Here is a 21230-nt window from a genome sequence, read left to right on the forward strand (position 1 = left end):
CCACTTAGAATTTTTATTCTACCCTGGCAATATGAGCTGTGGCAATCTTAACCTGATCCGTTAGTCCCCTAAGATCTAACGAAAATTTTTTTGAGATGGAGTCTCGCTCTGTTGCCAAGGTTGGAGTGCAGTGGCGTGATCTCGGCTCACTGAAACCTCAGCCTCCGGGTTCAAGCGATTTTCCCGCCTCAGCCTCCCGAGTAGCTGGGATTACAGACGCCTGCCACCACGCCTGGCGAATTTTTGCATTTTTAGTAGAGACAGGGTTTCACCATACTGGCCAGGCTGGTCTCGAACTCCCGATCCACTCGCCTCAGCCTCCCAAAGTGCTGAGATTACAGGTGTGAGCCACCACTCACAGCCAGGAAAATGTTTTTTAGCGGTATCAGTCTGCTGGGATTTTCACTGTGGATCAGTCATTCTTCAGTTCATTTCTTGCCTTCCCTAAAGGTCTCCCCTCTCCATCACCCTGTAGAGGTTCTTCTTTTTTTTTTTTTTTTTTTTTTGACAGAGTCTTGCTCTGTTGCCCAGGCTGGAGTGCAATGGCACGATTTCTGCTCTCTGCAACCTCTGCCCTCTGGGTTTGAGCGATTCTCCTGCCTCAACCTCCTGAGTAGCTGGGATTACAGGCCCGCACCACCATGCCCGGCTAATTTCTTGTATTTGTAGTAGAGACGTGGGTTTCGCTTTGTTGGCCAGGCTTTGGGGGTTTCGCTTTGTTCCTGATCTTGTGATCCACCCATCTTGGCCTCCCAAAGTGCTGGGATTACAGGCGTGAGCCACCATGCCTGGCAGAGAGGTTCTTTATATACATTTACACAGCAAAGTAAAGTTTTTTGTATGTTTTTATATTTTTGTTTCATTCTTACAGGGTCTCCGTAAAATACGTGGACATTCATTATTTTACCTGTTTTCACATAAAACACATACACAAGGATTAAATGACTTGATCAAAATTAGGTAGTAGAGCTAGAAGGTGACCAAAGTGTTCTAACTCCAGTTGAGCGTTTCAGTCTCCACACCGCCACCAGCAACCTGCTATAGTGTACCGTCTTACTAGGAAAAGAGGATAGCTCGAGGAAGGATCATGTACTCAACTTTCTGTCATGTGTGGTTTGATATCAAATTGTGAATCAGGTTTAGCACCAAATATCTTTCTCCTAAGTCATTGGCATATTTAATATGATTTTCTTTCTTTCTTTTTTTTTTTTTTTGAGACGGAGTTTCGCTCTTGTTACCCAGGCTGGAGTGCAATGGCACGATCTCGGCTCACCGAAACCTCCGCCTCCTGGGTTCAGGCAATTCTCCTGCCTCAGCCTCCTGAGTAGCTGGGATTACAGGCACGGGCCACCAGGCCCAGCTAATTTTTTGTATTTTTAGTAGAGACGGGGTTTCACCATGTTGACCAGGATGGTCTCGATCTCTTGACCTCGTGATCCACCAGCCTTGGCCTCCCAAAGTGCTGGGATTATAGGCGTGAGCCACCGCGCCCAGCCCTTCTTTCTTTCTTTCTCTTTCTTTTTTCTTTTTTTTTTTTTGAGATGGAGTCTTACTCTATTGCGCAGGCTGCAGTGCAGTGGCACGATCTTGGCTCACTGCAACCTCCGCCTCCTGGGTTCAAGCATTCTCCTCCCTTAGCCTCCTGAGTAGCTGGGATTACAGGTGTGCACCATCACATCCTGCTAATTTTTTATCTTTTTAGTAGAGATGGGGTCTCACCAGGTTGACCATTCTGATCTTGAACTGCTGACTTCAGGTGATCCACCTGCCTCAACCTCCCAAAGTGCTGGGTGGTGTGAGCCATCACACCCAGCATTTTTTTTTTTTTTTTTGTGATGGAGTCTCTCTCTGTCGCCCAGGCTGGAGGGCTGGAGTGCAGTGGGGTGATCTTGGCTCCATGCAACCTCCACCCACCCAGGTTCAAGCGATTCTCCTCCCTAGTAGTTGGGTTTATGGGCGTGTGCTACCATGCCTGGCTAATTTTTGTATTTTTAGTAGGTGGGGGGTGGTTCACCATGTTGGCCAGGCAGGTCTTGAACTCCTGACCGGTGATCTGTCCACCTCGGCCTCTCAAAGTGTTGGAATTACACGTGTGAGCCAATGTGCCCAGCCTAAAATGATTTTCTTTTTATTATCATTATCAATGATTTGAGATGGAATTTCGCTCTTGTTGCCCAGGCTGGAGTGCAATGGTGGAATCTCAGCTCACCACAACCTTGGCCTCCCAGTTTCAAGTGATTCTCCTGCCTCAGCCTCCTGAGTAGCTGGGATTACAAGCACCTGCCACCACACCCGGCTAATTTTGTATTTTTAGTAGAGATAGATTTCTCCATGTTGGTCAGGTTGGTCTTGAACGCCTGACCTCAGCTGATCCACCCAATTCGGTCTCCCAAAGTGCTGGGATTACAGGTGCGAGCCACCATGCCTAGCCTGATTTTCTTTTCAAAGGAAACTTACTAGCAAGCCAAGCTTATTTATTATTTATTTTATTTTTAGAGACAGGGTCTTGCTCTTTCACCCAGGCTGGAATACAGTTGTGTGATCATAGTTCACTGCAACCTTGAACTGGGCTCAAGCAATCCTCCTGATTTGGCCTCCCAAGTAGCTGGGACTACAGGCACTTGCCACCACGCCCAGCTAACTTTTTGTATTTTTTGTGGAGAGAAATTCTCACTATGTTGCTCAGGCTGTTTTTGAACTCCTGGCCTGAAGTGATTCTCCCACCTTGGCCTCCCAAAGTGCTGGGATTATAGGCATGAGGCACCACACCCAGCCTGTCTTGCTTATTCTTTTTGTTTCAAATGTATCTCTGCTCTGGCAGGGTATGGTGGCTCATGCCTGTATTCCCAGCACTCTAGGAGGCTGAGGCAGGTGGATCACCTAAGGTTAGCAGTTCAAGACCAGCCTGGTCAACATGGCAATACCCTGTCTCTACTAAAAATACAAAAATTGGCCGATTGTGGTGGCATGTGCCTGTAATCCCAGCTATTCAGGAGGATCAGGCAGGAGAATTGTTTTAACCCTGGAGGCGGAGTTTGAAGTGAGACAAGATTGAGACACTGCACTCCAGCCTGGGCGACAGAGTAAAATCCGTCTCAAAAATACAGATATATCTCTGCTCCAGTAATCAAATTACAGATAAGCTGGTTCAGCTCTTCAGTATGGGGCAAAAAAAAAAAAAAAAAGTTATCTTTATGTCTTTTGTCCACTGTCATCACTACAAATTTTACAAAATATCCCTGTAATTTTTTTTTTTTTTTTTTTTTTTTGAGACAGAATCTCACTCTGTTGTCCAGGCTGGAGTGCAGTAGTCATTGCAAACTCCATCTCCCAGGTTTAAGTGATTCTTGTGCCTCAGCCTCCTAAATAGCTGGGATTTCCGGCGTATGCCACCATGCCCAGCTAATGTTTATATTTTTAGTAAAGATGGGGGGTAGCGGTGGGGGGAATGCAGGGAATCTCACTATGTTGGCCAGACTGGTCTTGAACTCCTGACCTCAAGTGATCAACCCACCTCAGCCTCACAAAGTGCTGGGATTACAGGCGTGAGCCACTGTGTCCAGCTAATTTTGTTGTTTTTATAAACCACGTTTTTTCCTGTCAGCTTGTGAAAATTGATTGGGTCATTCTTGTCATCCCCAGCTAAAACAGTGTAGAGAGGTAAAGGGGGAGAAAAGCACTCAGGGCACGTAACATTGCTCCAAAAATGTAATTATCTGCAAGTCTGGCTGCCTAAACCACCTGGTGTAACCTAAACTAGTTTTATTGAATTAGTTGCTAAAACAACCTGCAGTGACTCTAAGAATAGTTTTACCTGGTTGCCATCACTTGTCAATCAAAACTTTTCAGCTCCCCAAAACCTTACTAGTGACAACGAACTTTCTTAAATTGAACTTTCTTAAAGAGCAATATGTACCATTTCTCTTTTTTTGTTGTTGTTTTGTTTTGATATAGGGTCTTGCTTTGTTGCCCAGGTTGGAGTGTCCTGGTGTGATCATAGCTCACTGCAGCCCTGAACTCCTGTACTCAAGTGAGCCTCTATCTTGGCCTCCCAATGTGTTGGGATTATAGGCATGAACCACTGCTCCTGGCCGCATTTCTCTTTTACAAAAATAAAACCTCTAACCATGTCTTTGTTCTTCTGACGTGCCAAAGGCCACCCTGTTGACGTGTATGCCCTGAATGACATTTATTGCTTCCCAAATGTTTTAAATTTAGAGATTTGGCAAGGCATGGTGGCTCCCACCTGTAATCCCAGCACTTTGGGAGGTCAAGGTGGGTGGATCATCTGAGGTCAGGAGTTCGAGACCAGCCTAGCCAATATAGTGAAACCCCGTCTCTACTAAAAATACAAAAAGGCACCCGCTTATAATCCCAGATACTTGGGAGGCTGAGGCAGGAGAATTGCCTTGAACCCAGGAGGCGGGAGTTGCAGTGAACTGAGATCGTGCCACAGCACTTCAGCCTGGGAGACAGAGCGAGACTGTCTAATAAATAAATAAATAAATAAATAAATTAATTAATTAATTTAGAGATTCGTCTCTATATTTTATTTGACTTGGACAGCCTTTTCCTACCCCTGATTCTTAGGAAAACTGTTTCTCTATTACCCCATGGCTTATCTTGAAAAGTCAGTAGAATACTGGAGAAAAGGATGTGTTTACAAGCCATGTTTCAGGAGATTGCCCTTATAGCCCAGATATTCATTTACCTCACCCAAGCTCAGGTTTTAGGTGTAAGCCAGGATTTGGGAGATGGAGTTGAAAATGCTTCTCCAAACAGTGAAAAGCAGGCCAGGCGTGGTGGCTCCTGCCTGTAATCCCAGGACTTTAGGAGGCTGAGGATGGAGGATCACTTGAGGCCAAGAGTTCAAGACTAACCCTGGCAACATAGTGAGACCCCACCCCCCGGCCCCACCACCGCACCCCCGTCTCTAAAAAAAATTAGCCAGGCATGGTGGTGCGCCCTGTGGTCCTAGCTTCTTGGAAGGATGTGATCGGAGGATTGCTTGTGCCCAGGAGTTCGAGGCTGCAATGAATGGTGATAAACCCACTGCACTCTATCCTGGGCAACAGAGCAAGACCGAGTCTTAAATAAAATAAAATAAAAAATTGAAAAGTGAAGGTAACATTAATAAGTCTCCACTATGACATAATAACCAGCATCACACGCACACACACACACACACACACACAGACACACACACACACAAATCCCACATATATCACAACAATCTCAGTATGGTAATTCCGTGGATAAAAAAAAAAAGCCCGCTGGGGTAGGTATAGAAACTTTTTTCATCATCTCCCTTTTACTCCAAATGAAGTATAATTCCCCGCGGTATGAAACTAGATGTCAGCAGAGGAAAAAATGAGTCCTTGTCGCGTCCCGGTGTAAGACTTCTGATTCTAGATGATTCTCAGTAGGATTGGCAGTCACTCTACTAGACCTCCTTGTGATTGATTTTTTTCTTTTTCTTTCTTTCTTTTTTTTTTTTAAAGACGGGGTCTCACCATGTTGGTCAGGCTGGCCTTGTGTGACTGCTCTTTTTAAAGTTCCGGGATACATGTGCAGGACGTGCAGGTTTGTTACATAGGTAAACGTGTGCTATGGTGGTCTGCAGAACCCATCATCCCATCACCTAGGTATTAAGCTCCGCATGCTTTAGTTAATTTATGCTGATGCTCTCCTTCCACCAATTGTCAGGATTTTTAAACAGTTTGTTCTAATTCACTGACAGGATTCTTTTATAATGAATCTAAAAAAGCTGGGAATCTTTAACTCGAGCGCAGATCGGATCACCTGGAACGGTGCGGGTGTTTGTTTAAAATTCAGATTGCCCAAATTTTCGACTCAGAGGGGCTGATGTGGGGCCAGCGGCCTCCAGATTAACGGGCTCCGTGGGAGACGCCCTGCTGGTGGCCAGTCCCGGGGTTTAGCTGTTCACTGTTGCTACAAGTGCTAAACCACGGTCTAACAAAACTGACATTATTAATCGCCCAGCTCCTCGAGACAGCCGCGCCCCCAGACGGGGTGACGCCCTCATCCTCTAGACCCGGATTGGGCCTGGGAACTGCAGCAAAGCTGGTTCCACCACCCACGTGGTCACCCGGGCAACCACAAGGTTGACTCAAAAGACCAAAATAAAGGTACATCGAATGCCAGGACCAAAGCTGGTGAATATCTAATCATTCACTTTGAGGTTTAAGCTAGAAAATGTTACTTAAAAAATACGTAACCTGTCAAAAAATGCAGAGTGGCATCCAGGAGGGGGAGCGGTGAACGCGAGGGGCAGTACTTCCGGGTCAGGTGGGCCGGCTGTCTTGACCTTCTTTGCGGCTCGGCCATTTTGTCCCAGTCAGTCCGGAGACTGCGGCTGCGAAGGTAGCGCCTGCGGAGAAACTGTAAAGATGCTGTCCGTGCGCGTTGCTGCGGCCGTGGTCCGCGCTCTCCCTCGGCGGGCGGGACTGGTGAGCACCGAGGGCCGGCCTGGTGTAGGCGGCCGGGCGGAACTGCAGGGTGGTGGTGCACTGGTTCGGACTCTCTTTCTGCAGAGGACGAGGGGCTGTGGCGGACGCCGCCATCTTGCACCCGTGGCTGCTCGGGTTGGACAGAGCAGGCTGCAGAGGGGCACTTTTGCTCGGCATCTGCGCAGAGGGAGGCAGAATGGTACAGGGCAGAGAGTGAACTAGGTGGTGTTCAGAGACAGTGCCTCAAGATTCCTGTCTTCGGCTGAGAGCGGCTGGAGAAGGGAGATCTTGGGTGAAGGTCAGGGCTTGCGCGCTGGCTCTCCGACGCCTGTTCTGCATCAGTGAGGTTTCCTCTTGGCCGATTTCTGGGGTCGCGTCCCGCTGAAGGTCAGAAGACTACTGTCAGCTCTTGTTGAAGCTAGTCAGGGGAGTCTGACATTGTGTGAAGGTCAGCAGGCCCCAGCATTTCACCTCTGCCTGGAGCTCAGTTCAGAGGAAAGGAATAAATGAAGGTTTTTGGTATACTTACGTAGGCATTCTCGTAGTGCTGAATACTGAAGCGATTGTGAAAATATCGTGCAGGTGCAAAGAACCATTTCATGTGGACGGCGGTAAAGCTGGTTTTTAAATTGTCCGGCAGAAAGTGTGTGCTTTGTGGCACTTGAACGTGAGAACTTGTCCTGGTTTTGAGTAGTTTTTACTGATGGCGAATTACTCCCTCAGTAAAAGAGAACATAGGTTGGAAAATGGCTGTAAGAGTTAATGCCCTTTGTTACTTGTTTCCCTTGAAATTAATATGATTTCTGTGTAAACTCAGTGACACTGACATTTGATTTTTTTTTTTTTTTTTTAAAGTAATCTCAATTTGAAAGGTGAAATAAACACGTTGGCCCTTTTGCCGCCCTGACACAACCGCTGGTAGCATCTTGGTTTTCTGTTAACAACAACAAAAAAAAATTGTTTGTTTTTTGTTGTTGTTGTTAACACTCCTGACCTCAGGTGATCCGCTTGCCTTGGCCTCCTAGAGTGCTGGGATTACAGGTGTGAGCCACCGCGCCCGGCACAAAAAAGCATTTTGAACGGTTTTCATCTAGCTCCTATAGAAGGTAGTAGCTTCTGAATTGACCAGTCACAGATTACAACTTGGAGGAAGGAGAAACTGAAGGAAATTCCAGGTGGCGGCAGGATTTGTTGAAGAGAGTAAAATGAGTCCACATGCCATGACTCTTAGTTTCTAATCTAACTCTAGCATTTATTCAGTTTTTGTTCACTTATGTTTTTCTTTTTAAGTAAAATTGGAAATACATTGAGTTTTGCCTCTGTAGGCAGCCATTTATCTTAGAATTTCTGCAACTCCGTTGGAATACATCTAAGTCAAAGTAATAGAAGCTGGGTGCCTTTAAAGAGAAAGACACTTACACTTTGTTAAGAGTTAATTTTAAAAATACTGACTGCCCAGTCTGGGCAACATGGTGAAATCGCATCTCTACAAAAAAAAAAAAAAAAAAAAAATTAGCCTGGCGAGGCAGTACATGCCTGTGGTCCCACCTACTGGGGAGGCTGAGGTGGGAGGCTCACTCAGGAAGTAGAGGCTGTAAGTGAGCCGGGATTGTGCCACTGCAATCCAGCCTGGTGACAGAATGTGACCCTGCCTCAAAGAAAAAAAATAGGCCGGGTGCATTGGCTCACGCCTGTAATCCCATCCCAGCACTTTGGGAGGTTGAGGTGGACAGATCACTTGAGGTCAGCAGTTTGAGAGCAGCCTGGCCAACATGGTGAAACCCATCTCTACCAAAAATGTAAAAAATTAGCCGGGTGGTGATGGCACACCACTGAAATCCCAGCTACTTGGAAGGCTGAGGCAGGAGAATCACTTGAGCCTGGGAGGCAGAGGTTGCAGTGAGCCATCTCAATAATAATAAAGTACAGATTGCATTTTAAAAATATGCTTTTTATATGTGTACTAGGAACTGTATAATAGGTTTTCACATATATCAAAAGGTACTTTCCCATGTGACGTTTTAAACAAAATGCTTTTTATATAGTATTTTCGCCAGTACTTTGATCAAACAAAGCTGGCATTTGTTTACGATTGTCAGTTTTATATAGCTTTTGTTAAAAATCAAAATTTTAAGAATACTTTTGCACTAGGTCTCCAGAAATGCTTTGGGTTCATCTTTCATTGCTGCAAGGAACCTCCATGCCTCTAACACTCATCTTCAGAAGACTGGTAAGTCTTATTTCTCAGTCTGCAGGGCACTTACTACCTTATCACAGTAGATGAAGATATAAATTACATACATTATATAACTGTTGTGGGTTGTTTTTCATTTGTTAATTTTTTTCTGTCAGTTTGTATAGACTCTCAGGTTCTTAAATCATAATGTGCCATTTAGCCCTGTCATGGTTCTCTTGTTCTAGTTAAACTACAGTTAAATATTTTTCTTTGATATTAGTACAGCTTCTTTGTTCTGATAATGGCCCTTGGGTAGAAACAGAAGGAACATATATATACTAAGTAATGGAATCTTTCTATGAAAGACTTTTTTCCCCTCCTAAAAAGCATTAAAAAAAAAAAAGTAAGTTCTGATAGGTTTTCTTTCTCTTTCTTTTTTTTGCTTTTTATGTTTTGAGACCGGGTTTCACTCTTGTCACCCAGACTGGAGTGCAATGGCACAATCTTGGCTCACTGCAACCTCTACCTCCCAGGTTCAAGCGATTCTCCTGCCTCTCAGCCTCCTGAATAGCTGGGATTACAGGCATGTACCACTGTGCCCAGCTAATTTTGTATTTTTAGCAGAGATGGGGTTTCTCCGTGTTGGTCAGGCTAGTCTTGAACTCCTGGCCTCAGGTGATCTGCCTGCCTCGGCCTCCCAAAATACTGGGATTACAGGTATGAGCCACCACACCTGGCCTGGTTTTCTTTTTTCTTTTCTTTTTTTTTGAGATGGAGCCTTGCTCTTGTTGCCCAGGCTGGAGTGCAGTGGCACAATCTCTGCTCACTACAACCTCTGCCTCTCAGGTTCAAGTGATTCTCTTGCCTCAGCCTCCCAAGTAGCTGGGATTACAGGTGCCTGTCACCATGCCCAGCTAATTTTTGTATTTTTAGTACAGACAGGGTTTCACCATGTTGACCGGGCTGGTCTTGGAACTCCTGACCTCAGGAGATTACCCATCTTGGCCTCCCAAAGTGCTTACAGTCATGAGCCATCTTGCCTGGCTTACTTTTTTTTTTGAGACTCTGTTGCCCAGGCTGGAGTGCAATTGTACAATCTTGGCTCACTGCAACCTGCGCCTCCCAGGTTCAAGTGATTCTCCTGCCTTATCCTTCCTTGTAGCTGAGATTACAGGTGTGCGCCACCACATCTGGCTAATTTTTGATATTTTTAGCAGAGAAAGGGTTTCACCATGTTGGTCTGGCTGGTCTCAAACTCCTGACCTCAGGTGATCCTTCCACCTTGGCCTCCCAAAGTTCTTGGATGTTTTTTTGTTTTGTTTTGAGACAAAATTTCGCTCTCTTACCCAGGCTGGAATGCAGTGGTGCAGTCTTGGCTCTCTGGAACCTCCGCCTCCTGGGTTCAAGCGATTCTCTCCTGTCTCAGCCTCCCAAGTAGCTGGTGTTACAGGCATGCACCACCACAGCTGGCTATTTTATTTTATTTTATTTTATTTTTTAGTAGAGCTGGGATTTCACTATGTTGGCCAGGCTGGTCTCAAACTCTTGGCCTCAAGTCTGCCTTCCAAAGTGCTGGAATTACTGGCGTGAGCCACTGCACCTGACCCCTATATGCTAAAATGAAGAGTACTACCTATACTACCTGTGTGCCTTGAAAGGGAAGGAGACTTACACTTTGTTCACAGTTTTTATTTTTTATTTTTGTTTTTTTGAGACAGTCTCACTGTCGCCTAGGCTGGAGTACAGTGGGGCTATCTCAGCTCACTGCAACCTCCCTCTCCCAGGTTCAAGAGATTCTCGTGCCTCAGCCTCCCAAGTAGCTGGAATTATAGGCATGTGCCACCGTGCCTGGCAAATTTTTGTGTTTTTGGTAGAGATGGGGCTTCACCATGTTGCCCAGGCTGGTCTCAAGTGCTGGTTTTACAGGCATGAGCCACTGCACCTGGACGACAGTTGGTTCTTATGTTTTTATAGAATTTAGCCAAAAATTAGGATTTTAACGTAGTTATGGATTCCTTAGAAATTAAATCACAGGCAAACATTTATTTTAAGGGTTTTACTTAATTTGATTAGCTTCCTGTCTAGTTTATGTTTGTCTTGTGAAGATTTTCTTTTTCCTAAATCACCTGGTTTCATTTTCATAGCTTTTTAAAAATAGAATCTTGTGTTAAACTGTAGAAATTGTACACACACATATATATGCACATGTGTGTGTATATATATATCAAGACTCTTATCTCAAAAAAATACATTATACACGTGTGTGTGTGTGGGTGTGTGTGTGTGTATTTATTTTTGAGATACAGTCTTGCTCTGTTGCCTAGGCTGGAGTGCAGTAACACAATCTCGGCTCACTGCAACCTCCAACTCCCAAGTTAAAGCAATTCTCCTGCTTCAGCCTCCTGAGTAGCTGGTACTACAGGCATGCCCATGCCCAGCTAATTTTTTTGTATTGTTAGTGGAAGCAAGGTTTCACCATGTTGGCCAGGTTGGTCTTGAACTCCTGACCTCAAGTGATCTGCCTACCTTGGCCTCCCGAAGTGCTAGATTACAGGCATGATCCACCATGCTTGGCCTGTAGAATATATTATTATTATTATTATTATTATTATTATTATTTATTTATTTCAAAACTAGTTTTTTATGTTGTTTGGAAATGGGCTTTAAAAAGATTTGAGGAGCAGATTTGCTATTAATTGAATTGTCCTCCGTAGGGGCTGCTGAGATGTCATCTATTCTTGAAGAGCGTATTCTTGGAGCTGATACTTCTGTTGACCTTGAAGAAACTGGGCGTGTCTTAAGTATTGGTGATGGGATTGCCCGTGTACATGGGCTGAGGAATGTTCAAGCAGAAGAAATGGTAGAGTTTTCTTCAGGCTTAAAGGTAAATTATAAGATTTTGGTGTTTTAGGATCTGTCTTCTCAGTTATTCATTTAGCGATTCAGAGATTATGTCAAGATTTTTTACAAACTTTTAAGTCTCAATTTGACTCAGATTTTTTTTCTTGGCTATTACATATTGTAAAGAGAATAAATTTAAGGGTTTGTATTAGCTAGCTTTTTTTATTCTAGGAGTTAAGTCACTCCTAGAATATGTATATGTAAGTTGTAGCCACTGACTCCAAAATATAAAATTGAGTACACTTTCACCCCAAATCCAAGAAGTTCAAATCTGTTCTTTCTTGCTATTAAGATTATTTTATACAAAAGCATTTGATAACTTCAACAAAATTTTTCTGGTGGAATGTTGGAAGTCAGTGACTTTATATTTTCTAGTGAGTAGACCTACTGCTGAAAGGTGAGTTTTGGTGTAGCTATCAGAAGCTCTCTAATGATGTAAGTCTGCATTCTATTGGATTGAGCCTTATCTGCCAGTGGTATAAGAAATAAGTTGTGGGAGTCACGGGCTCTCTGAGGAAAGCAGAGGATGATATCTAGATAAACCAGGGACAGTAGAACTGTCTAGTAGGCACACAGATATAGGAAAAGATAGTCTTGATACTCTTGCTAGTCTCTACTATGGAAAAAGAGCCACTTGATGTGGAAGATTAATTTCAAAGCCCAGTTATCATTAGCTGTAAGATGTTGGCCAAAAATTAGCATCTTCAGTATACGGTATTTATCTTTGAAAGGTGAGGTTGAAACAGATTAATTCTGAGTTCCTCTTTTAGCTTTTAAAATCCAAATGTCTAGAACAATACTGACCAATATACTATTGTACATACATAATATTCTGTGGTGACGAGAATACATCTGTGCTGTTTAATACGGTACCTACTATACTATCACTATTAAGCTTGTAAAATGTGGCTAGTGTGACAGGAACTGAATTTTTAATCTTTGAAATCTGACAGATTTAAATAGCTGCAGATGGTTAATGGATGAACATCAGAGATGAAGGTTAAAGCATTTGGACTTGTAATGATATTCCGTGATACTCCCAAGTACTTCTCTAGAGTTTTTATTACTGACCAGACTATTCCTGGAATAGCCTTTTTGCTTCAAACATGATTTAAGGATCTAAAATACAGTTATAATGATGAGAAGTGATGTGGTACCGTTACATTATGAAAATTTGTATTTGATTGGTTACAGTTAGGTAGCTTTTAATTTCACTTTCTCCTAACCCAAAGGGTACAGGTTCTGATAAGATAATTTTTGAAACTGTTTATGGAGCTTCTCACAGGTAGAAAAGATGATAATCAGATTTGTCTTAAGATTTCCATTTGGCTCTCATCACTTTATTGCATACTGATCACCCAGCTCAAGAGTCATTGCCAAAGAAAATGCAGTGGAGAAAAACTTAACCTGTCCAATTTCTCTGCTTCTATAATAGTTATTTGAGGATGTGATAGTGAGCATATTAGGCTTATCAGTGTACTGTCCTAAGATTATTAAAGGGAACATGTTGCTATTTTAAAAGTGTTAATCAGAGAAGGTTGGCCGTTAGTTGGGAAAGTACTCAAGAAGAAACCAGGTGAAAGGACAATACTGCTTTTCCCCCCAGCTGTTTTCTTATATAGTACTGGTATATGGGGAGGAGTGCCCATTCAGAGTCATTGATGTTCAGTTGTGTCTTTTGTGCAGGGTATGTCCTTGAACTTGGAACCTGACAATGTTGGTGTTGTCGTGTTTGGAAATGATAAACTAATTAAGGAAGGAGATATAGTGAAGAGGACAGGAGCCATTGTGGACGTTCCAGTTGGTGAGGAGCTGTTGGGTCGTGTAGTTGATGCCCTTGGTAATGCTATTGATGGAAAGGTAGGTTTAATGTTCATTAGGTGTAGTTACAACTTCTAACAAACATCAAAACATTATGTTTAGGAGGTTTTTCTTTTTATTTTTTTTAACAGGGTCCAATTGGTTCTAAGACCCGTAGGCGAGTTGGTCTGAAAGCCCCTGGAATCATTCCTCGAATTTCAGTGCGGGAACCAATGCAGACTGGCATTAAGGCTGTGGATAGCTTGGTGCCAATTGGTCGTGGTCAGCGTGAGCTGATTATTGGTGACCGACAGACTGGGTAAAGAAACAAAAGCATATTAAAAGTTCTGACTAAAGGACCAGGCTCACGCCTGTAATCCCAGCACTTTCGGAGGCTGAGGCAGGTAGATCACAAGGTTGAGAGATGGGATACCATCCTGGCCGACATGGTGAAACCCTGTCTCTACTAAAAATACAAAAATTAGCTGGGCATGGTGGTGCATGCCTGAAGTCACAGCTACTTGGGAGGCTGAGGCAGAAGAATCACTTGAACCTGGGAGGCGGATGTTCGTTGAGCTGAGATGGTGCCACTGCACTCCAGCCTGGTGACAGAGCGAGACAACATCTCAAGGAAAAAAGTTCTAACTAGAATTTACTCAATGGAAGGATTATTATTATTATTATTATTTTTTTTGAGACAGAGTCTTGCTCTGTCACCAGACTGGAGTGCAGTGGTACAATCTCGGCTCACTGCAGTCTCCGCCTTCTGGGTTCAAGTGATTCTTCTGCCTAGCCTCCCAAGTAGCTGGGACCACAGGCGTGTGCCACCACACCCAGCTAATTTTTGTATTTTTAGTAGAGACGGGGATTCACCATGTTGGCCAGGATGGTCTCGATTTCTTGACCTCGTGATCCGCCCGCCTTGGCCTCCCAAAGTGCTGGGATTACAGGCGTGAGCCACTGTGCCTGGCCTGGAAGGATTACTTTTAATCTTGGAATGGTAAATGGTAATGGGCATATTAGAATGTAATATGAGGATTAATAGTAGTAAAATTTTAGCTGGGAAATCCTTTTAGGTTTAGAAAGATTTATGTTTACTTTCTCTTTTTAAAGGAAAACCTCAATTGCTATTGACACAATCATTAACCAGAAACGTTTCAATGATGGATCTGATGAAAAGAAGAAGCTGTACTGTATCTACGTTGCTATTGGTCAGAAGAGATCCACTGTTGCCCAGTTGGTGAAGAGACTGACAGATGCAGGTATTGATAGAACTTCAGTCCCATTGCTATTATCTAAAGTCCTAGTGCTGCTAGTTTTAGAATCGCTTCTACTTAATGAAGGCTGATTTTAATTTCTCTCTAATAAACGGAACTTTTTAATACAAATCAGTAAGTAAAGTAATATAAAACACTAATACATTCAGAGGTTTTTGTTGGTTTCTTTAAAGTGGAAGCTGATTGATTCTGTTCAACTCTTTTTTTTTTGTTTTAAGGGGCTTTCTGGCAAAAACTGGAAAGCCTGCTAGACAAATTCTAAAAGAGCTGTAACACTTGTTCAGCTCTTAATAGTAAATATTTTTAGCACTTGGATAATTTTTATAGTAGCCTCCAGTTTAAAATCACAGTATTGATAAACTTGTAAAGTTTAAAATGTATTTTCTCCTCAGATGCCATGAAGTACACCATTGTGGTATCAGCCACAGCCTCAGATGCCGCCCCACTTCAGTACCTGGCTCCTTACTCTGGCTGTTCCATGGGAGAGTATTTTAGAGACAATGGCAAACATGCTTTGATCATCTATGATGACTTATCCAAACAGGTCAAAGGAAATATATTTTCTAGAATCCACTTATTTGTACTGCAGTGAAAGTTCACATGTGCAGCTTCTATTTAATAGGTCAACTTCACAAACCTATTCTGTACCATAGGCTGTTGCTTACCGTCAGATGTCTCTGTTGCTCCGCCGACCCCCTGGTCGTGAGGCCTACCCTGGTGATGTGTTCTACCTACACTCCCGGTTGCTGGAGAGAGCAGCCAAAATGAACGATGCTTTTGGTGGTGGCTCCTTGACTGCCTTGCCAGTCATAGAAACACAGGCTGGTGATGTGTCTGCTTACATTCCAACAAATGTCATTTCCATCACTGATGGACAGGTATTATTTTAATGATTAAAAAAAAATGTGGAGATGTGGATAATTCTGAGGCATTGGATGAGACTAATGATGCATTAACTGATTTGCTAAATGCATTTTACTTTTTATTATGGAAAATTTCAAATACATAAAAAAGTTAGAATGGCATAGTGAAACCCCACGTCTGTCACCCAATTATTTCATAGAGGAGTGTGTTTCATTCTTGTTTCATTTATAACCACTACAATTCTACAATTCTCCCTTCTAGATAATTTTGAATCAAATAGAGATTATATCACTTCACTTGATATATTTCAGTATAAATATGTTGTCTCTGTCTTTTTTCTCATCTCATGCACATTTCCTAATTGCAGCAATAAAATAATACAGGATAATTTGGGTTGTGAAATATTTGGGGGATTGATGCTTTGCATTGTTAGGTTTTGATTTCAGCTTTTTGGCATAATGACTTACATTTGAAAATAGTTGGTTTCTCACTTTAAGCTTGCTAGCATGTGTCTTTCTTTACATTATAGATATTCTTGGAAACAGAATTGTTCTACAAAGGTATCCGCCCTGCCATTAATGTTGGTCTGTCTGTGTCTCGTGTCGGATCTGCTGCCCAAACCAGGGCTATGAAGCAGGTAATTTTGCATCACTTTGGCAGGAAGGGGGATATCATTAGATTAGCATCTTTTTTTTTTTTTTTGAGACAGAGTTTCGCTCTTGTTACCCAGGCTGGAGTGCAATGGCGCGATCTCGGCTCCCTGCAACCTCCGCCTCCTGGGTTCAGGCAATTCTCCTGCCTCAGCCTCCTGAGTAGCTGGGATTACAGGCACACGCCACCATGCCCAGCTAATTTTTTGTATTTTTTTTTAGTAGAGATGGGGTTTCACCATGTTGACCAGGATGGTCTCGATCTCTTGACCTTGTGATCCACCCGCCTCGGCCTCCCAAAGTGCTGCGATTACAGGCTTGAGCCACCACGCCCAGCCTAGATTAGCATCTTAAAGTATTTTAGAATCCATTTATTTGTACTGCAGTGAAAGTTCACATATGCAGCTTCTATTACTGGTACTGGTACAAATATATTAACTGTATTTGTGTAGTACTCTGTGTCATCGAGTTACAGTACCAGTAATTTCTGTATTACAGGTGGCAGGTACCATGAAGCTGGAATTGGCTCAGTATCGTGAGGTTGCTGCTTTTGCTCAGTTCGGTTCTGACCTTGATGCTGCCACTCAACAACTTTTGAGTCGTGGTGTTCGTCTAACTGAGTTGCTGAAGCAAGGACAGTATTGTGAGTTGTTCTTTTCTCCATCTGGTCAGGTTCCTCTTATGTATCAAGGTCTTCCCAGGCCTGCAGAGCTATATCACATATCACAGCCTGTAGTACGTGTTGTTACCTGTTATCTTTCATCAAAGGCAGTTTTATTTAAACTACATTTCTCTTGGTTTTGGGTTTTTTTTTGGGGGGGGTTGGGGTGGGGGGACAGAGTTTCAGTCTTATGACACAGGCTGAAGTGCAGTGGTGCAATCTCAGCTCACTGCAACCTCCACTTCCGATTTTCAAGCAATTCTCCTGTGTCAGCCTCCCAAGTAGTTCAGTTTACAGGCATGAGCCATGACGCCCAGCTACTTTTTGTCTTTTTAATAGAGATGGGGGTTTCACCATGTTAACTAGGCTGGTCTCAAACTCCTGACCTCAAGCGATCCACCCGCCTAGGCTTCCCAAAGGGCTGGGATTCCAGGTGTGAGCCACTGGGCCTGGCCCTGTTTTTTGTTTTTCAGATAGAGACATTGTCTTGCTGTGTCACCCAGGCTGGAGTGCAGTGGTGCCATCATAGTTCACTGCAGCCTTGAATTCCTGGGCTCAAGCAGTCCTGCAGCCTCAGCCTCCTGAGTAGCTAGGACTACAGGCATACACTACCATGCCTGGCTAATTTTTTTATATTTTACAGAGTCAAGGTCTCATTGTGTTGCCCAGGCTAGTCTTGAACTCCTGGCCTCATGCCATCTTCTTACCTAAAGTGCTGGTATTACAAGTGTGAGCCACCATGCCCGGCCCCAAACTACATTTTTCTCTTTTGTTGTTGTTGTTGAGACAGAGTCTCCCTCTGTCACCCAGGCTGGAGTACAATGGTGCAGTCTTGGCTCACTGCAGCCTCTGCCTCCCAGGTTCAAGCAATTGTCTTGCTTCAGCCTACTGAGTAGCTGGGATTACAGGTGCATGCTACCATGCCCGACGAATTTTTGTATTTTTAGTAGAGTTGAGGTTTTACCATTTTGACTAGGCTGGTCTTGAACTCCTGACTTAAGAGATCTACCCACCTCGGACTTGGAAAGTGTAGGGATTGCAGGCATGAGTCATTGTGCCCAGCCCAAGCTACATTTATTTTTTTCATCTGAAGGTAAGTGATAGGGGCTTCACAACCAGGAAAACAGGTATATTTAATGTCTTCCTTTCAGGAATTAAGGCCTACTAGATTACCCTCCTACCCTTGGCTATATGAATGTGTAATTTAGCAGATTTAAAAGGAAGTTGATGTGTTTTTATTTTGTCAAGTGATCTCAGCAAAATATTTATACCCAAAACAGTATTAACACTGCCAGATCATAAACAGTGCTTATGGACTATACTCAAAGATTACACTTCAAGCCTTGAAAATCTAAGAAAGAACTGCTTTCTGTTGCGGGGAGGGAGGAAGGATTATTAAGTGGAGTTCTAGGTCACTGAGAATGTGGAGTAGGTAGTTTACAGGGGCATATTAGAAATTGGAGAAAAAGTAAGTTTTCCTGACTTTGGTGACATGGCATTCACTTGTTTGAGCAACTCACTTGGCATTCTTTCTGTATCTTTGCAGCACCCATGGCTATTGAAGAACAAGTGGCTGTTATCTATGCGGGTGTAAGGGGGTATCTTGATAAACTGGAGCCCAGCAAGATTACAAAGTTTGAGAATGCTTTCTTGTCTCATGTTGTCAGCCAGCACAAAGCCTTGTTGGGCACTATCAGGTATGAATGCAGTTGTTGGCCTCCTTTTGTAGAGTTAGGTTTAAGATAGAAAGTCTTGTTAAAATTATTGTAGTTAGGTTAATCATTAACATTTTGTCCAGATTAGAACTTACGACCTGCTTTTATTTTCAAATAGGGCTGATGGAAAGATCTCAGAAGAATCAGATGCAAAGCTGAAAGAGATTGTAACAAACTTCTTGGCTGGATTTGAAGCTTAAACTCCTATGGATTCACATCAGATATCAGTTCAGTTTTGTCATTGTGTGTTCTAGAAAATTAGTTCCATTTGTAAAAGGGTTACTCTCATATTCCTATGTACAGAAATCACATGAACAATAAAAGTTCTATAATGTGTAGTTGTTTTCTGTCATCTGAGTTATTTAAAACCGAGATCAAATTGAGAAGTTGGTAAACATGCTTTCTGATCTATTTTACGTGAATATTGGTACAGTCAACTGGACTAGATAATTCACGGCTGAGCTCTTTCTAAGTTTCTAGAGTACTTTGTGGTTAAGAGAAATTCCTAAACTGTTTATATGTGACAGGCTGACAATATTGAAAATATGAATATGAATTGGATATATAAAGCTGGCATCTCTGCCCAAAAGATACACCTGTATAGTTACTGTAGGCAGGAAAATAATAGGACAGCTAAAATTCTCAGGGAAATGAAAAAATTGCTAGGAACAAAATCTGAGAAGATAGAATGCATAGGATAATGAAAACTTGTCAATATTTATTTTGTTTTGAGACAGGGTCTCCATTTCTCACCTAGGCTGGAGTGCAGTGGCGTGATCTCGGCTCATTACAGCCTCTGCCACCCGGGTTCAATCAATTCTCCCACCTCCGCTTTCTGAGTAGTTGAGGTTACAGGCACATACCACCATGCCCAGCCAATGTTTGTGTTTTTCGTAGAGTGAGGGTCTTAACCATATTGTCCAGGTTGGTGATGAACTCCTGGGCCCAAGTGATCCTCCTGCCTTGGTCTCCCAAAGTGCTGGGATTACAGGTGTGAGCTGCCACACCTGGCCATCTTTTAATATTTTAACAGCTACTTTATTTGTTTCTTCTGTTACTAGCTTTTCGTAGCCTTTGTTCATTCTTACTGTGTTATTTTTTTGTTTTTGGTTTTTTTTACTGATCTATAAAGGCATTTGTAAGGGTCATGTGTGATGTTCTGAAGTATTTTTCCTAAGATTCCTCTTCCCTTGCTATTTTATTTTGTTGATGGTGATTTGCTAAATTGAAACTTCATTTTTATCCGTCTCTGCCTCCATTAAGTCAAAATATATGTATATAGGCTCCAATATCTTTGGTTGTAAAGGGAGAGTTCTTAAAGTACTCAGTTAAGTCCTTTTCGGTATTTAGAACACTGAATTTGATAGCAACTAGTCGTTTCTAATCTTGACTCTTGCTTTCCAGCTATCTGACTTGAGAATCTTTTGGATCTGATTTTCCTTTTCTGGAATAAGAAGGTTACTTTTAGTTTAGAAGGTTCTGCACATTCCGATCTTTTTTTTTTCTTTTCATGTATTTTAATAGCAAACTTACAGGAACAGCACAGAAGACAGACAACATTAAAAACATGTACTTGCATGTAGGACAACTCAGAAAAGTATAGTGAATGGATGGAATCTACTGTATGATAAAAATGCTAGAAACACCATTTAGTTGCTGTCAATAAGAAATTTACTTGTTTTAAAAAAATCCAAATGCTGGCATCGTCCAGAAAAATTTAACAGGTTTATTTATAATTATTATAAAGTTGAACCGCCGAAACTTGTTCACTGAAACACTTCAACTTGCATTTATGCTTTACGTCTCCGCATTTATATTAAAAATTCACACACAAATGAAAATGGAAAAACTGCCAATACCTGATTTCTGTCCCCTGTTTTTCCACTGGCAATCATATACTTAGGTACCTTTTGACCCCATGGAAAAAAAAAAATACGTAACATTCAGAACTACCAGTAACAGGAAGAAGAGAATTTCTTTTTTTTTTTTTTTTTTTTTTTTGAGAATGAAATGTTTCCCATCATAGTGGATTCTTAAGCACGCTCTCCATGTATGCGGCGTGCTAGCTGGATGTCTTTCGGCATAATTGTTACACGTTTGGCATGGGTAGCACAAAGGTTGGTGTCTTCAGAAAGGCCCACCAGATAGGCCTCACTTGCCTCCTGCAAAGCACCGATAACGGCGCTCTGGAAGCCCAGATCTGTTTTAAAGTCCTGAGCAATTTCTCACACCAGACGCTGGAAGGGAAGTCTGCGAATCAGAAGTTCAGTGGACTTCTGATAACGTCTGATTTCACGGACGGCCACAGTACCAGGCCGGCAACGGTGAGGTTTCTTCACCCCTCCAGTAGAGGGCGCACTCTTGCAAGCAGCTTTTGTAGCCAGTTGCTTCCTGGGTGCTTTACCACCGGTAGATTTGCGGGCAGTTTGCTTTGTACGAGCCATAGTATAGAGACCTCCTTACTTACCCACCTTCTCCGGCTGGAGCTCGGCGAGCAAGAGGCGGCGCTGGCATTGGAGAGTGATGGCAGCGCGGCCTTTTTTTTCTTTTTGAGACGGAGTTTTGCTCTTGTTGCCCAGGCTGGAGTGCAATGGTGTGATCTCAGCTCACCACAACCTCCACCTTCCAGCTTCAAGTGATTCTCTTGTCTCAGCCTCCCGAGTAGCTGGGATTACAGGCACGTGCCACCATGCCTGGTTAATTTTCTATTTTTAGT

The 21230-nt window shown here is 42.9% G+C and overlaps 1 protein-coding gene, 1 non-coding gene and 1 pseudogene across 2 annotated transcripts; 1 reads left to right on the forward strand and 2 right to left on the reverse strand.

The window, feature by feature from the left end:
* The first annotated feature begins 6342 nt into the window (after positions 1 to 6342).
* On the forward strand, positions 6343 to 18852 carry ATP5F1A (ATP synthase F1 subunit alpha). Its single transcript, XM_003924696.4, has 12 exons — positions 6343 to 6470; positions 8622 to 8700; positions 11361 to 11530; positions 13234 to 13407; positions 13500 to 13666; positions 14461 to 14609; positions 15017 to 15168; positions 15278 to 15502; positions 16018 to 16125; positions 16637 to 16781; positions 18346 to 18496; positions 18633 to 18852. The coding sequence occupies exons 1-12, from the start codon at positions 6411 to 6413 to the stop codon at positions 18712 to 18714; spliced, it is 1662 nt and encodes a 553-aa protein (XP_003924745.1). The 5' UTR covers positions 6343 to 6410; the 3' UTR covers positions 18715 to 18852.
* On the reverse strand, positions 14841 to 14902 carry LOC120361721 (U7 small nuclear RNA). The gene has a single exon (XR_005577856.1). It is a non-coding gene; the product is annotated as a U7 small nuclear RNA (small nuclear RNA).
* A 1605-nt stretch (positions 18853 to 20457) lies between the features above and the next one.
* Positions 20458 to 20958, reverse strand: LOC101041506 (histone H3.3A-like; annotated as a pseudogene).
* Between the last annotated feature and the right edge of the window lie 272 nt (positions 20959 to 21230).

The sequence above is a fragment of the Saimiri boliviensis genome, chromosome 13 (genome assembly GCF_048565385.1).
Source record: "Saimiri boliviensis isolate mSaiBol1 chromosome 13, mSaiBol1.pri, whole genome shotgun sequence".
NCBI lineage: Eukaryota > Metazoa > Chordata > Mammalia > Primates > Cebidae > Saimiri > Saimiri boliviensis.